The sequence below is a fragment of the Lampetra planeri genome, chromosome 10 (assembly GCF_965212315.1).
Source record: "Lampetra planeri chromosome 10, kcLamPlan1.2.h2, whole genome shotgun sequence".
In the NCBI taxonomy this organism is placed as follows: Eukaryota; Metazoa; Chordata; class Hyperoartia; order Petromyzontiformes; family Petromyzontidae; genus Lampetra; species Lampetra planeri.
In genome coordinates, this window is record NC_136116.1 from 9,316,607 (window position 1) to 9,327,972 (window position 11,366).

The 11,366-nt window shown below is 48.7% G+C and overlaps 1 protein-coding gene across 11 annotated transcripts in view; it reads left to right on the top strand.

Annotated features, from left to right (window-relative positions):
* LOC144720985 (band 3 anion transport protein-like) overlaps positions 1-11,366 on the top strand; it is a 68,439-nt gene that overhangs the window by 52,679 nt on the left and 4,394 nt on the right. For all 11 annotated transcript variants that reach the window (XM_078598225.1, XM_078598227.1, XM_078598228.1 and 8 more), the window contains 9 exons: positions 236-499; positions 2,982-3,130; positions 3,481-3,675; positions 4,739-4,975; positions 5,540-5,629; positions 7,091-7,257; positions 8,997-9,250; positions 9,931-10,100; positions 10,671-10,844. In XM_078598225.1, coding sequence (XP_078454351.1) covers positions 236-499; positions 2,982-3,130; positions 3,481-3,675; positions 4,739-4,975; positions 5,540-5,629; positions 7,091-7,257; positions 8,997-9,250; positions 9,931-10,100; positions 10,671-10,844 — 1,700 coding nt within the window. The remainder of the gene's footprint in view (positions 1-235; positions 500-2,981; positions 3,131-3,480; positions 3,676-4,738; positions 4,976-5,539; positions 5,630-7,090; positions 7,258-8,996; positions 9,251-9,930; positions 10,101-10,670; positions 10,845-11,366) is intronic.

An 11,366-nucleotide genomic window follows, 5' to 3' on the forward strand; every position in this document is an offset into this window, starting at 1 on the left:
GTGTCGAACGTGTGGATCTTGCGAGGTGCGTGTGAGATGTGTGAAGCATGTGTAAATATAGCAGTGAAATAGGCTGGTGTGAGTGTTTGTGCCAGATAGATTTTTACAACCTCGGACCGTGGTGGCTTGGTCAGAATCCTTCATCCAGCAATAGATTGATCACGGCTGATGATGCATTCATGGCGCTGCGTGCTATGCTTCTGAGGCAGGCATGACTGTCCGCGTGCTTGGTCAGTGATGGCAGTGCAGAGCAATTTGACTGATCGGAGCGGGGTGGAGGGTGGTGGCGGCGGTGGCGGGCACCATCCTCACCGGGATGTGGAGGACCCCTTGCAGCGGACGGGGCGGCCGTTTGGCGGGGTGGTTCGTGACGCGCGGCGTCGCTACCCCTTCTACCCAAGCGACATCAAGGACGCCGTGGACCCACAGTGCCTTGCGGCCGTCATCTTCATCTATTTTGCTGCCCTCTCCCCTGCCATCACCTTTGGTGGACTGCTGGGTATGTAAGAATGAGAGGGTGTTAAGTGTGTGTGTGTGGTCGGGGGGGGGTTACACAGCAGTTGAGTAGTGGATGTGTAGTGTTGAGCAGAAGTGTAAACATCACCACTGGAAGGACAAAGTGGCTGGGCTTGTTGCTGGTCACCCACCCTCGTATGCAGTGCCATCCTTAAAGGGCACTTCCTAAGAGCACTTTCCCCAGCAGTCCGACTTGTTATTTGGGGAAATCTGTCTTTGTACATCTGTGTGTGGGCATGTGGTTGGTTCTGTGTATTTTTGTGCATGTGTGCCTGGCAGAGATCTCCCAAGTTAACTTATCAGGTAGGGTGGCATCTGTGTGTGAACTGCCCTGTGACATCACCAGATGGGTTCTGCAGGATTTGACAGGTGGTCTCCCTATTTAATAGGGACTGTACTGATTGTAATTACTACCTGGGCGGCTCCTCTCTCAGTGTGCCAAATAAGATCCTGGCAAGGATTAATCAATATTTTTTTCCTTGCATGCTGAGGAAACATTTGTGGAACTCCTCCAGTGAGGTTTCAGGCCCTGAGGCATCTTCCACAAGATGCCTTATTCTTTGTCCCACTGCTACAGCAGAGGTGTAGTGAATATCAATGGGACCTGCATTGCTGCTGTATGTGTAATGACTCTTGGACAACATGAACGGTAGAGGTGTCTTTATTGATTATTTAGGGCCCTTCAGGTAGATAACTTGGTCAGGGATGACACACAAGTGGCAACGACAGTTAACCCTGGTCCCATAGCAGCCCCGGACCTTGGCTCTTGCTTCTTTTTGTTGCTGGCCCGGCCGCCACTCTGCCCCCAGCCAATGCCCCCTTTCTCAAACTCTCTAGCCTGTTCCTAAACTTCCCAGATGGTTCCCCCTCAGTAATTACCCCTCCTGACCATGCACTGTTCCTGAACCTGCACTGTTCCTGCAATGTCTCTACATATGCAGAACCACCTTTGCATAAGTAGCCAACCTTGCTTATTTAAGGTGTGGTGGTAAAACAAACTAAACGGCACAGTTTTAAAGAAATTACCATTTAATTTGGATTTTTAAGTGCATAGCGCCAGTGGCTTTTTAATAACGGAAGGACGAGCATTCCAGATGGCTGCAGAAGCACATCCGATTGTGTGCAATTCCCTCAGTTTGTTTGGTGGCTAGCCAAAAGCTGCTGCGACAAATTCAAGTTGTGGTTTCTGCTCCTTGGCATGGTTAGCAAATTATGGTGGTTCATTTGTGGCAAGCACTTTGTAAAGGGACAGGTGCATTGACCTGGTGAAGGCGTGTGATACTAACAGGCCTGGCAGGGCTCTTGGTTGTTCTCTGCCAGCAAGCCTTTTCACACTTCACAGTACACAGTTTGGCACAAGCACCTTGGTGACATCACCAGCACTGAGTGGCAAATGATGGTTGTTTGTGTAACTGTGGTTTATAGCGAGGACCACTCAACCCCAAATGGGTAGCTGGGTTTCTGTCTGTAAATATCACTCATGAGACAAAGGCAGCCAGGCCTGGTGGTAGCCACCCACTCTCTAGTGTGCTATGCTGGTCTTCAGTAGATGCTCTTGAACAGCACTTGCCCGAGTCTGTTAAGGCGACACAGTGGGTCTGTCTTTCTACTCTGTGTGCATCTTGGGAATGTCTATTGTGGGTATTTTATAGTATCCAGAGACACTCCATTAATGGCATTTGTCCTTAATACCAACAATTGATATTTAAACTTGTCCTATATTTTTGAGAATTTTATTTTATTATGTTTTATTTTTATTATTTTATTATTTCCCTTCTACGTGACTTTTCCGAAAGAACCAAGAAGATGAATCCCTGCAGTCACGAAAGCTTTAAATCGAAATTTGTCCTATATTGCTCATCATTCACATTGTATGGTGTTAATCTACATCAGTGCTGGGAGAACTCAAATGAACAATACAAATCCTACTACCCCCATGTACACCGTAAAGTCTATAGAGTTGTCTGGGCTAAAACGCATTACACAAGGGTATTGTGGTGGGAGCATTTTTATGAAAATGTTCACACCACCTGCGTTGGTTCCACCTTGGTGTACACATTTTTGAAAAGCAGATAAATGAGTTTGCCTCCATTCGAATGTAGCCTCAACCAAGAGCCTGTGTATGAATGCATGTGTGCATGTGTACGAGGTGTGGCCACATGGGTGCCTTTTGGCATACTTTATTTAAAAAGGCAGTTTAACAATTTCCCCACCCCCCCCCCCCAATAAACCTTAGCAAACCAAAGTGATAAATTCTCACCCGCTCATTTCCCACGCTCATCTTGACCCGTCCCCATCTCAAGCCAAATTTCAAGAAAAGTGTTTCACATTCTTCACCCTTCAAAATTACCTTCTTGTAGCAGTTACAAAACTACCAGACCTCCCGTAGTGCCAGCTGCCTGGCCCCTCACCCTCTGGTGGAGTCTTAATGCAATCGGTACACCATTTTCCTCGTCCCAACACAGGCGAGAAGACACAAGGGCTCATCGGCGTGTCGGAGCTCATCATCTCCACCTCCATCCAGAGCATCTTCTTCGCCCTGCTCAGTGCCCAGCCGCTGCTCATTGTGGGCTTCTCGGGACCCCTCCTCGTCTTCGAAGAGGCCTTTTTCTCCGTACGTATACTCCCCGGGGAGGTGGCAGTGTCGTTGCCATCTCCTCCCTCCACCCGGTCCTGGCATTTACTTGGTGTTGGGAACATAAGGGGAAATTGGAGACAAATGCACAGGTTCTGCTTGCCACCTCTCACCTTTGATCCCCATCCCAACGGTGGGCATCGTGGTAATTCGTTGCCTTGTAAACTATCGTTTACTTGTTCCGTTCGTTAAAATATGGTTTGCAGGGCATGGCCTGGACACATGCAAGGTTTTGGTTAATATGACCGATTTTGCTTTTGATGTGGTAAAACTTATCCTGATGAACAAAAATTAAAATCCTTAATCCCCTCCCTGTTCTCTGCACATAGTTCTGCTGGTCCCAGGATGTGGAGTACCTGACAGGGCGGCTGTGGATCGGCTTCTGGCTCATCATTATCGTGCTGCTCACGGTCGCCTTTGAGGGCAGCTTCCTCGTCCGCTACATCTCACGCTTCACGCAGGAGATCTTCTCCATCCTCATCTCCATCATCTTCATCTACGAGACATTCTACAAGCTCTTCAAGGTCAGTGTGCAGGGACGTTGGCAGCTGCTCCCACCGCAACATCGTGCCGACAAAATATGGAGATAGAAATGGCGGCAACTTTGATCAACTGTCACTGTACTGGGCAGGTGTGGGCTTGTGAAGGGGGGCGGGGGGGAGAAAAGACTTAACTGGGAGACATCTGTGGCTATAATTTGGAGGTCATGCCTGGAACAACAAGTCGTGTAATAATGCATAAATAAAGATTGAATTGATCCATATGCTCAGTACAGAAAGTCATGTGCCTTAAAAATCAGCTGTTCACTGCATGTTTGCAGCACTTTTTTTGCACCGTACCCAGCCAACCGTGCTAATCAGGTGCAGTCATGTGTATAGCTACTGGTCAGGCAGGAGGGGAAGACCTTTCATGGTCTGGTTAATAACTTTCAGCTCTTCCCAATCGACTGCTGGGTGGCCTGCTCGTACCCGTCATTAGTTTTTATTTTGGACACCCGTAAAACTCTTTGGGCAATGAAGGCTCAATTTTTTTTAAATGACTTCTTTACATAAGCGACACTAGCTACTGTAAACAAGCCAAAAAAACTGTACATGGTCAAGTTCCAAATGGCAAAATGTGAGCATCAACATGGTATAAACAGGACAAAATTCAAGACTTGAAGGATGCACCATACAAAATTTCTTCACCTGAGGACGGCTGCTTGCGTTGTGGCCGAAACGTCGTGAGAATTATTTTATTATGTTTTATTTTTATTATTTTATTACTTCCCTTCTACGTGACTTTACCGAAAGAACCAAGAAGATGAATCCCTGCAGTCACGAAAGCTTTAAATCGAAAATTTATTTAGTCTGCACATACGTGAAAAGAAATCCGAGGTCCAAAATGTCATTTTAGAGTGGAACAAGGATGGCAAGTCTTACCTTAAAACGTCGTCACCCTCGGTTATTCCAGGGATTAGGGGCGGAACAGAAACAGCGAGGAGCTTCATCCTGTCCAGAAGACATTTTAGGGGAAGGAATTATTTGTCCTACATTGTGCATTCTCCTCATCCGTTTTGCGTCCGCTTCCCACACCCCCCTGAAACAGGTGTTCAAAGAGCATCCCCTGCTGAAGACTTACCCCATAGGAGCCGATAGTGGAGTGTGGGGCAATGTGAGCATGGTCAATGGTTCGGCGATGGCGGCAAGGAACGGCACCGATGCGCCCACCAAGATGCCAAGCCAGCCCAACACTGCGTTGCTGTCTTTGGTGCTAATGTCCGGCACATTCTTCATCGCCTTTTTCCTACGCAAACTCAAGAACAGCCGCTTCCTTGCCGGAAAGGTACGGGAGCAAGAAACGTGCGCATTAACGCGCAGCAAATGAACGTATTACGAACCCACACATGCAATATTAAATTCCTCGTGCGAGACGGCTTTTGTTGTTTTGAGAAAGATGTTTTACTTTGTTTGCTTCTGTCACGTTGGCAACCCAGGTAATGAAATCGCCCTAATCTGTTAAGTTAAAATAAACTTGAAACCATTTCATTTATTAGGTATAACCCTGTGAGCCATGCGGCTCTCGACTCGGGTGCAACCGCAACAAAAACATGAATAAGAAACATCTTAAAGCGACTACACGCAGCCAAAAAAATCCTGGAAAAAACAGCAAAGTCTTCCAGAAAAAAACCACCATATTTCAACGCTGTGTGCAAAAAATCCCAGTGGGATGCAAGTCAAAACAATTCCTACCACACCAATCTGAAAACATACAAAAACAGATAACTTACACACAAACATGCACATTGACACTTCCGCACATACGTGCCACACTTGTGCTCACCCATGCCTGGGAGAGCTTACGAAGACGATAACCGACAGTGACAAAAGTTCTGCACCGGTGCTGCAGGTGCGGCGGGTGATCGGGGACTTTGGAGTACCCATCGCGATCCTCATCATGGTGCTGGTCAACTACGCCATCCCCGGCACCTACACGCAGGTTCAGCCGCCCTCCTCCCCACAATGCTTGGCACTTAAGATTGTTTCGACAGGTAGGAGAGGTAGCCTTCTGCTCCCTGGACTTGGCCCTACCTCACTCCCGTTGTCCTTGACCGCACCGTGGCCTCGACTCTGGTACAGATGGCCACCGATCCATAAAGTTCCCATTATTTCAATGCACCATCAAACTACGGTGTAGTGTAGGCCTTTACTCACAGCGTCAAACTTGGCAGCGGGCTGTAAAGTCGACTTTGCGCGCGCCTCAGGGTGCCGTTTTGCACCCAATATTTTACGTGATGCATTCCACAAGCCTTGTTGTGTTGGTTGTACCACGTTTGATGCACAACTTTCCCAGTCACAACTTTACCATGTATAGATGTTTTTGGATTGTCCATTTTTTTGCTTTAAGCAGGTTTATCGTGTAAACTAGGTCCTCATGGAAACATGAGAAATTTGTGTCCATGGCTGCCTCTGGGAGTGCGGCTCCCTTCCACTCCAGGCAGCTGGTGTCTCCAAGCCTCTCCGTTATGCTCTGAGCTCGCCTTTTATACACAGCCCCTGGTCATCCATAGCCAATGGGAGAGCAGCTCCCCCCTAAACCATCGTTCCACCTGGCTGCCTACCTATTTGCACAAGGTTTCAGACATTTGAAAAGCATGAAAAACCAACGCAATTGTGAGCAAGAAATTCATCACCCTGCTGGGGAGATGAGTCATTCCTCCTCCACACGTGCAAGTCCCACATTGTGAACAAATTGGAAATTCCACTTATCTGCGAGTGATCATCCACTTCACTTATACGTGCAAGTTAAGCTAATTACAGCCCAGTCACACTTAATTGGCTGCAGGAACGCATCTCGAACCAATGGGTGTTCTGACCACAAGACGATACTCAAGCATGGCAGTCATCCGATTGTCAGCATGGTTAAAAGCCTGCCCTTGGAGTGGTAGCTGCACCACGTCACACTAAGCGTAAAACACTCCTATTTCTACTCGTAAAACATTGAATGCTTTGTTTTTTCATGGCCTCCTCTGGAGTTGTGGACCCTTGTCAAATGCCCCGTTAGTCCAGTCACTATTGTCTTGGCTGCATGCTCGATGGACGTGAGCAGCATAATTTGAAACGATTTTGAGAAACGTAGTTAATTTGTGTCAGAACAGCAGAAATCGTTTTCTAGCAACAGTCACGTTCTTCAAATGACCCAAAGTATTTAATATGAGCTAAATAAACAGGCCGGTCTGGAAGCCTTTGGAACATAGGGCTGCTGCCACTGTCAGATCGTATTTCCTGTAGTGTTTGGTCTGGTAGCAGTTCAACATTACAAGTATGTCCTTATAAATGGCTTGCCATGTTATGATGGCACTATAGAAAAAAAAATATTATTACATTGACACCAATACCGACACCACCCCAAATCTGATGCCGATGGCCACCACCCCGTTTTTACCGTTTGCGCGCGCAGAAGCTCGCGGTTCCAGATGGGTTCTCGGTGACGTCGCCCGACCAGCGCAGGTGGCTCGTGAATCCGCTGGGCATGCAATCGACCTTTCCCGTGTGGATGATGTTCGCGTGCGTGGTGCCAGCGGCGCTCGTTTTCATCCTCATCTTCATGGAGACACAGATCACCACGTGAGTCCGCCCAAAAATAAACAAATAAAAATGATGACGGGAATCCAACCAAGCTGTGTGTGTACTCTATCCTGAAACTTTAGTTTCACAAAACAGCTAGACTTCCTGGACTGAATCAAGGTGCAGAGGATGCCCAGAATTTTGTAAAAGAATAGGGCAAGCAACTTGTAAGTTCATGAAAGGATGCTGCAAAAAAGCATTGTAGATGCATTCGGGAAGAGGTTGTTATAAATGGGACACGTGTGCAGGATGGAGGTGTGGGCAGCTTACCGAGACAGGCACTGGAATGGCATGCGTATGTTGGTGACAAAGACAAAGAATGAACACATAGGCTTTCGCGACCAATATCATCCATAAGAGTTTTTTTGGGTTAGATCGTGTAAATATATAAATGTGTCGTTAAACCCGCCACCACCCGACACAGCCAACTAGTAAGGGTTGTCACGTAAATGTTGTGGCTTGGATCTCCAACACACTGGTATGGAATGAAGGAAGCAATGGCGTGGTGTGGTTGCATCACTGACATTTAGCACGATCGCCTCCTTACTCTCTCAGCTGCAATGCTGATCCTAATTCCTGCTGTCACCGGTAATCCTAAACCTCAGTGCTGGGATAATTGCCAACTCTTAAGATTAAAAAAAAAACATTTTTAACACTGTTTATTTTAACCTTGAAACTTGCAATGCTCTTTTTTGCTCCAGTGACCTTAGCTTCAACTCTAATTAATAATAATATTCTGATTGTGCCGAGAACATTAATCCACAACGCATCGACTGTTGCTGCAGCCCCAATTTTATTTATAGGTCAAAAATAAATCGATAACAAATGGGAAGCAATTTATTTATCACCAGTTTTTTTTATTCAATAATACTGTCAGAAAACAATAACTCTGCTGCCATGCATTATAGGCATTGTATATTGGCTTGCGTTAAATATAGGGTATTCAATATCATCTATAAGATTCCACTGCGTCACCACCCCACCTATCCTATACATCTGTAAAATGCCTTCAGTGGTTGCACATCCAAGAACTGTGTTATAAATTGTACATTAAAAAAAATAAAGTAAATAATGATGTTATTACCCGAGTAGTATCATCCCGGCTCCCGAGTTGTACTTGGTGAACTCGTTCCACTTCGGCAGCACAGAAGCCAAAAATTCTCACTCATTTTAGTTAACTTTTCACACTGACAGAGGTTTTCCCTCCATGTGACAGGCAGGGGGAGGAGGAACACCCACACCGCTGCACTTGCGGCAGAAGGGGCAGTCCCCACACTCCCCCCACACGCGACTTCCTGTCCAGACAACGGTGTCACGAAACACCTCGATAATGCCATTACATTCCACTACATTCCACCACAATGTAAGCTTGCTATTCTGGCTATTATTATCGCTCAAGGCTAACGTTTCATAGAAACTTTCAGTTTGCCAGCAGGGGGCGTATTTTTTCAGTGTGGTTTTACCAAATAAAATTTTGCCAAATTTATTTGGAACTTGACCAGCATATGTGACCAAACTTATTTTTGAATAACATCACGGGATCCGCAGCGTCGACTGTGTGGCGGACGGCGCCTAGTTCTGGTCAATACCCCCCGCAGTATGAACCAGCGTGGGCGCTGGGCTCAAGCCACAAACATCTGTAACAAGTGGCATGCCACTCACTGGCCAAATGGTGATCGTGAATGATCGTCGCTCGTACCTCCACCCACCGCCCCCCCCACCCTCTTTGGACACCGCAGGCTGATCGTGAGCAAGAGTGAGCGTCATCTCGTCAAGGGCTCGGGCTTCCACCTCGACCTGCTGCTCATCGTGCTCATGGGCGGCGCGAGCGCGCTGTTCGGCGTGCCCTGGCTCACGGCTGCCACGGTGCGCTCTGTCACGCACGTCAACGCGCTCACCGTCATGAGCAAGGCGACGGCGCCCGGGGAAAAGCCGCGCATCGAGTGCGTCAAGGAGCAGCGTGCAACGGGGCTCCTGGTGGCCGTGCTCATCGGTGAGCAGCCACGAGGGCACGCGATCTACATTGCACACCTTTGATGGGGGTGGGGGGGGGGGTCTTCTTCATTGGAAGACTTGACGATCCATTTTGATGAGTTTCGTGCAGGGCTTGAGATGGGGAATGGTGATGATACTGATGCCTGCGAAGTTAGTGGTGTCCTGGAAATACTTGGTAACCAACGACAGTTGTTTGCCCAGAAAGTAGCGCTTTGTTGAGAGTTGGCAGATTAATTAATGGAGCGAGTTCATTTTGCGGTCATCCGTGGGGTGGTGATCAGTGGTCCAAATGGGCCGGTCGACAACGGCACGCTGCTGCGGCACTTCTCGTAACACAAAACATGTTCACCGGCACCAATCGTTGGAACCTCATGCAACGCTCGTAATATGGAATATAAACCGCAGATAACGTGAGCTGCGGGACAAATGGGGTTCAGACCAGGACACCCATAAAGTTTCAATTTTGACCACTCGTGACGATACACTACAGTACTATCAATCAAACATATGTTTGTTATGCTTTCCGACGAACCTAGAATAAGTTCTCTAAAAACACATCTGTGTTGTTGGATAATTATCGAATTTTTCCACGACAAACCCCCCCCATTGACGGCGAAATGGCCACGTGGCCGATTGTAACAACTGACGAGCCGTGGCTGGCGCCGCTGCCCCCTGCAGGCCTCTCGGTGGTGCTGGGGGAAGTGCTCAGGAGGATTCCGCTCGCCGTGCTCTTCGGGATCTTCCTCTACATGGGCGTTACGTCGGTCAATGGCATCCAGATGTACGACCGGCTGCTGCTCGCGTTCATGCCGGCGAAGCATCACCCGGACTCGGCCTACGCCTCCAAGGTCTGCGCGCCACTGAACTCCGAACTCAGACACTGAACTCAAACCCTGCTGCAACTCCCGAGTAATCGGACACTGAGGTCCAACCCTTTCACACGGAATCAGAAGGAAAACTAAACGAAAATAACTTTATCGGTATGTCTTCAAGTTAGAAAGGCGTATCGAGGCACCCACAAGGCCGTGCGGGAGAGCGTGTGGCACTATTAGGCACCAGTTATCATAGAGTGCGGTCGTGCCGCTACAGTTCTTTCCTGCGAGTGCAATGTCTTTTAAAACAACGGCGCTCCGCTTTTCTCAATAAAATTAACGCAAACCGCTTGTGCATTCCGAAATTCAGTGTCGATCATCACCCTTCTAGCACTGTACCCTGCCCCAGTCCACTTGGCACATGCGATGTCCTTTTGTAGACTGTTAATGACAATCCTATCCCCCACCCGAGCCGTAACTCTCCGCCTGAAACAATCAAGGTCAAGTCCTCCTCCATAAAAACCAAACCCGTAGCTCTCAACCACGCGACTCGCGAACCCCTGACCCCCCCCCACCCCCTGACCACCGCCGCCTTTGTCGCCGCAGGTAAAGACGTGGCGCATGAACATGTACACGGCGATCCAGTTCGTGTGCCTCGCGCTGCTCTGGGTCGTCATGTCGACGGCCGCCTCCCTCGCCTTCCCCTTCGTGCTCATCCTCACCGTGCCGCTCCGCCACTTCCTGCTGCCGCGCATCTTCACCGCACACGAGCTGCGCTGCGTGAGTGGTCCGCCGGCCGTCGCGACGCCACGCGGGGACGAGAGGGTGGCACGGCGAGGTCGGGTCGTCGCACCTCGTGGGCGCTCGCCATCGCCGCAGTGTGGTTGCGTCGTGTCGTGCTCGTAATTCAGTGGCACAGGCGGTGGGGGTTTGTGCATCGCTTCTGAACTGGCCGATGAACTCGCTGGGCCAGTTCACGACTTGGCTTTCATTATGGTGCCAAGTGCACGTCTCAATTGTAGCGGTGTGCGCGCGTGTGTGCTCCGACCGTTTGCGATTTCTCTCTCGTGCCCCCAGTTTCTCCCCACCACGTGTAAAAGTACTGAAGTCGGCCGTGCATCCCAAACAAGACGATGGTGACATAGTTTTGATGATCCGATGAGGCCGAGCAGAGTAAAGAATTCAGTTAAAATGTAACTTGCGCCATGCAAGAGATATGCGCTCATGATGCGTGCATGCATAGACAAAGTGCGATGCACACAAAAAGACAAACATCCCCTGTATAGCCTTAACAGCCTGATG